This window comes from Entelurus aequoreus, linkage group LG04 (genome assembly GCF_033978785.1).
Source record: "Entelurus aequoreus isolate RoL-2023_Sb linkage group LG04, RoL_Eaeq_v1.1, whole genome shotgun sequence".
Lineage (NCBI taxonomy): Eukaryota > Metazoa > Chordata > Actinopteri > Syngnathiformes > Syngnathidae > Entelurus > Entelurus aequoreus.
The window spans coordinates 8,722,172-8,728,422 of NC_084734.1; the positions used below are offsets into that span (position 1 = coordinate 8,722,172).

Below are 6,251 nucleotides of genomic sequence, written 5' to 3' on the forward strand. Positions count from 1 at the left end.
AAAATTGGGTAACTGGTGAGTAGGCCCTTCCAAATAAAATTCTGCTTAGTGCCCCATAGGGTTGTACGATATACCAGTACTTAACTAATATAGGACCGCGATACTAATGAATCATATTTGGTACTATACCGCCTTTAAAAAGTACCGGACAATTGAGAACTTAAATTATGACCAATGTATGATCTTGTAACTACTTGGTATCGGATTGATGAGGGTGTCCGTATTAACAACTTTAACACTGTTACAAATATGCGCCACACTGTGAACCCACACCAAACAAGAATGACAAACACATTTCGGGAGAACATCCGCACCGTAACACAACAGAACAAATACCCAGAACCCCTTGCAGCACTAACTCGCCCGGGACGCTACAATATGCACCCCCCGCCCACTAATAATGCACTTTGTGACTTCAATAATAAATATGGCAGTGCAATGTTGGCACTTTTTTCCCATGATTTATTTTGGAAAACCTTGTTACATTATTTAATGCATCCAGCGGGGCATCACAACAAAATTAGGCATAATAATGTGTTAATTCCACGACTATATATCGTTATCGGTTGATATCGGTATCGGTAATTAAGAGTCGGACAATATCGGAATATCGGCAAAAAAGCCATTATCGGACATCTCTAGAAAAAAGTAATGCTATATTGTTTCATAAGCATTTAAAACCCAGTACAACTTGTTAGAGTGTAAAAATAGGGTTGAATGACCTTTACCGTTGAGGTGCTCTGTGACATCTCCTTGAAGTCCCGTCTGGTTAATTATGGACTCATGAATCCAAATGTGGACGCTACCTAACCCAGCTGACTGAAGGCAAAAGATGCTGGTCTGCAGGAAACCACACAGCACATACAGACAGTAGTTACCTTCTCAAAACCTACTTTATTTCCAGATTTTCATAGTGTGAGGAAAACACGAAGACAAGTACTGGCTGTGAAAGAATAAGTTATTCATGGAGCTAACAAAAGCGTGTGCATGTGTAAGACATGATGACAGCCTGTGATGCAGGCACATCCTGCTGGCACACTGACGAGTCTTATCTGTACAGGTAGTCTGCTTGGATGTTGGCCGCGATCTCAGCCTCCCATCGGTCTCCATTGTTGAGCAGCTTCTCTTTGTTGTACAGCAGCTCCTCGTGTGTTTCTGTCGAGAACTCAAAGTTTGGGCCCTGTGGAAAAAGACAACAGCCACGCACGTCTAAGAAAAGGTACAAACTGTTCAACTGCATGTTAAAGTTAAAGTACCAATGATAGTCACACACACACACTAGGTGAGGCAAAATTATTCTCTGCATTTGACCCATCAAGCTTGATCACCCCCTGGGAGGTGAGGGGAGCAGTGAGCAGCAGCGGTGGCCGCGCCCGGGAACTGACAATTATATACTAATAACTAAGGGGTGTCCAAATTTTATATCAACAGTAAGAATGTCAAAAAAAATAAAAAATAAAAACGAGCAAAAATTTGTGATGTAATGAGAAAAAAACTGACAATTTTATACCAATAACTCAACAGTAAAAATAAATAAATAAAAATGAGCAAAAATGTGTGATGTAATGAGAAAAAAACGGACAATTTTATACTAATAACTCAGGGGTGTCCAAATTGTAAAAAATCAACAGTAAGAATGTAAAAAATAAATAAATAAAAAACAGCAAAAATTTGTGATGTAATGAGAAAAAAACGGACAATTTTATACTAATAACTCAGGGGTGTCCAAATTCTATAAAATCAACAGTAAGAATGTAAAAAATTAAAATAAAAACCGAGCAAAAATTTGTGATGTAACGAGAAAAAACCTGACAATTTTATACCAATAACTCAGGGGTGTCCAAATTTGAAAACAAAAACAAAAAACTAACAACAGTAAGAATAAATAAATAAAATTGAGCAAAAATTTGTGATGTAATGAGAAAAAAACTGACAATTTTATACCAATAACTCAACAGTAAAAATAAATAAATAAAAATGAGCAAAAATGTGTGATGTAATGAGAAAAAAACGGACAATTTTATACTAATAACTCAGGGGTGTCCAAATTCTAAAAAATCAACAGTAAGAATGTAAAAAATAAATAAATAAAAAACCAGCAAAAATTTGTGATATAATGAGAAAAAAACTGACAATTTTATACCAATAACTCAGGGGTGTCCAAATTAAAAAAAATCAACAGTAAGAATGTAAAAAATTAAAATAAAAACAGAGCAAAAATTTGTGATGTAACGAGAAAAAACCTGACAATTTTATACCGATAACTCAGGGGTGTCCAAATTAAAAAAAATCAACAGTAAGAATGTAAAAAATAAAAATAAAAACCGAGCAAAAATTTGTGATGTAACGAGAAAAAACCTGACAATTTTATACCAATAACTCAGGGGTGTCCAAATTTGAAAAAAAACAAAAAACTAACAACAGTAAAAATAAATAAATAAAAATGAGCAAAAATGTGTGATGTAATGAGAAAAAAACGGACAATTTTATACTAATAACTCAGGGGTGTCCAAATTTGAAAAAAAACAAAAAACTAACAACAGTAAAAATAAATAAATAAAAATGAGCAAAAATGTGTGATGTAATGAGAAAAAAACGGACAATTTTATACTAATAACTCAGGGGTGTCCAAATTCTAAAAAATCAACAGTAAGAATGTAAAAAATAAATAAATAAAAAACCAGCAAAAATTTGTGATGTAATGAGAAAAAAACTGACAATTTTATACCAATAACTCAGGGGTGTCCAAATTTAAAAAAAATCAACAGTAAGAATGTAAAAAATAATAATAAAAACCGAGCAAAAATTTGTGATGTAACGAGAAAAAACCGGACAATTTTATAACAATAACTCAGGGGTGTCCAAATTTGAAAAAAAACAAACTAACAACAGTAAGAATAAATAAATAAAATTGAGCAACAATTTGTGATGTAATGAGAAAAAAACTGACAATTGCATACAAACTTAAAAAAAAAAACAACAGTAACAATGTAAAAAAAAAGTACCAATGATAGTCACACACACTATGTGTGGCGAAATTATTCTCTGCATTTGACCCATCACCCTTGATCACCCCCTGGGAGGTAAGGGGAGCAGTGAGCAGCAGCGGTGGCCGCGCCCGGGAATCATTTTTGGTGATTTAACCCCCAATTCCAACCCTTGATGCTGAGTGCCAAGCAGGTCATGTTTTAAAATAAATAGACATTAATAATCCCTTCTTTTTGTTGATAGTTGGTTGCAGGCCTGACCGTGTAATGCATAGGTGTCAAACTCAAGGCCCGGGGGCCAGATCTGGCCCGCCACTTCATTTAAGGTGGCCCGCAAAATATTTGAAATAATATGAAGTACTTTACAAAATGGATTAGTACTTTCCATTTTGACAGAAACAAATACACGTATTGCATGCAATTGCATATCTTTTAAAATGTAATAAAAACATTTTTTTATTTTGTCATCACTCTGAAATGCGATTGACACTGGTAAATACAGTCGTCCCTCCAAGTTTGCAGGTGTTTTTTAAAGAATATTCTACTTATATATGGACTAAATTAAGCTCTTTTAATAGCTAAGTATGCTAATATTTTAGCTAATAATTACAAATACAAATAAACAATAAGCTAATAATTTACTGTACTCAGTGGCCTAGTGGTTAGAGTGTCCGCCCTGAGATGGGTAGGTTGTGAGTTCAAACCCCGGCCGAGTCATACCAAAGACTATAAAAATGGGAGCCATTACCTCCCTGCTTGGCACTCAGCATCAAGGCTTGGAATTGGGGGTTAAATCACCAAAAATGATTCCCGGGCGCGGCCACCGCTGCTGCTCACTGCTCCCCTCATCTCCCAGGAGGTGATCAAGGGTGATGGGTCAAATAATTTCGCCACACCTGGTGTGTGTGTGTGTGTGACAATCATTGGCACTTTAATATCAATACTACAGTAGTTTTGGCCACTAGGTTAGACCAAACCAATCAGAGCGTGCTGTTCAGTATCGTGGCCACTGATTGGCTCAGCCTCCACAGCATTACTATGTTGGATTAATTAGCGTTAAAGGCAGTGTTTCCCACACATTCATTTATATGTGGCGGCCCGCCACGAAAGAATTACGTCCGCCACAAATAAAATTTAAAAAAAAATAAAAAACATATATATATATATATTTTTTTTTTGTCCTGTCCAGCTTCTCAGGCAAATCATATAGTTGATGTAGATGCCCATTTAGGCTGTTCAGATTTACTTTACAAAAGAGAAGTGTAGGATACTTTTTTTGTTGCCTTATTTGTATTTGACCACTACTGTTTTCTGTTTATTTGTTACTGACTGTGGCAGGACACCTCTGCCTCTGTTTCACTTTATGTTGCTGGTAAATAATATGGTCGTAGTAGTAGGCTAAAGTTAAATTTAGTATGCACTAATTAAAGGGGCAGAGCTTTAAGAGACATTTTAGCTTTTATATTTTATAAGATATATTTTTTGTAAGAACCACAATTAATAAATATATTTCAGTGAATAACTTATTGTTCAAGTCTGTATATAAATACTTACATAAAGTGTTGTAATTATATTGTAAAATGGATGGATGGACGTTTAAAACAAAACTGTTATTATTAATTAGTAAGTATACATTTTTTGAGCCTTTTTAGAGAAAATCATATCATTGTAGTAAATTATGCAAATTACTCGATGATGTCATGGTAACCACGTCCATAACCACGCCCCCACCGCCACAGGTATCTTGGCAGTTTATGGGAAACACTGAAAGGTGACTATGTAGGTGTTTTTTAATGTCTATACAGCTTTGTAATGTTCAAAACTCTTTTTATGCTAAGAAAATAGTCCTAATTTGGCAGGAATTCATTTACACCAGGGGAGTCAAACTTTATTTAAAACTTTTTTGTTCAAATAAAAACAATAATGACAAATATGTGCTTGACTTATGATTTCAAAGCAAGTTTTCCATGCAACTGTACACTGTAAAAAAAAACAATACTGTAGAATATACAGTAAAAAACTGGCAGCTCAGTTGCCAGGATTTTGTCGTACAAAAACCAGAGTACCCTTTTTCCATTTTACAGTAACATGCTGTAAAAACCACCATGCATTTTACAGTAAAACAGTTGTTTTTACTGCAAAATCTAAAGATCCCAAAAAATATATGTATAATCAAATCCATAGGCAATTGTATAATAATACCTTGAGGTGAATCCTCATACATAAATTATTCACGGTTACAAGCGGCCAGCCACAACTGCAATGTGGCCCTCGGTTAAAACCAGTTCGACTCCCCTGGTGTAAATGAATTTCCTGCCAAATTAGGACTATTTTCTTAGCATAAAAAAACAGTTTGTAACAGTACGAAGCTCTATAGACATTAAAAACACCTACATAGTCACCTTTAATGCTCATAATCCAACATAGTCATGCTGTGGAGGCTGCAAAAGACAAGTTGTCTAAAACAGTGTTTTTCAACCACTGTGCTGAGATACAGTCGGCAGAGTAACCGTGTAATACTCTTCCATATCAGTAGGTGGCAGCCGGTAGCTAATTGCTTTGTAGATGTCGGAAACAGCGGGAGGCAGTGTGCAGGTAAAAAGGTGCCTAATGCTTAAACCAAACTTAAACAAAAGGTGAGTGCCCCTAAGAAAAGGCATTGAAGCTTAGGGAAGGCTATGCAGAATGAAACTAAAACTGAACTGGCTACTAAGTACACAAAAACAGAATGCTGGACGACAGCAAAGACTTACTGTGGAGCAAAGACGGCGTCCACAAAGTACATCCGAACATGACATGACAATCAACAATGTCCCCACAAAGAAGGATTAAAAACAACTGAAATATTCTTGATTGCTAAAACAAAGTAGATGCGGGAAATATCGCTCAAAAGGAAGACATGAAACTGCTACAGGAAAATACCAAAAAAAAGAGAAAAAGCCAGCAAAATAGGAGCGCAAGACAAGAAGTAAAACACTACACACAGGAAAACAGCAATAAAGTCCAAATAAGTCAGGGTGTGATGTGACAGGTGGTGACAGTACACCTACTTTGAGACAAGAGCTATATTGATCCATTCTTGGTTATGCTTTAAAGTCATATCCAACAATTGCGCCGACTTTTTACTGTCAACTGAGTTTCGTTTTTTACTGATTTCTGCTGGTGGTGTGCCTCCGCATTTTTTAAATGCAAAAAATGTGCCTTGGATCAAAAAAGGTTGAAAAACACTGGTCTAAAAGACAAGTTGTTTAGTATGTTCACTAT

At 35.5% G+C, this 6,251-nt stretch overlaps 1 protein-coding gene across 1 annotated transcript in view; it reads right to left on the reverse strand.

Annotated features, from left to right (window-relative positions):
- Nucleotides 1–940: 940 nt before the first annotated feature.
- LOC133647721 (NADH dehydrogenase [ubiquinone] iron-sulfur protein 8, mitochondrial-like) overlaps nt 941–6,251 on the reverse strand; it is a 13,234-nt gene continuing 7,923 nt past the window's right edge. Inside the window, exon 7 of the mRNA XM_062043404.1 lies at nt 941–1,180. Coding sequence (XP_061899388.1) covers nt 1,049–1,180 — 132 coding nt within the window. The 3' untranslated portion in view covers nt 941–1,048. The remainder of the gene's footprint in view (nt 1,181–6,251) is intronic.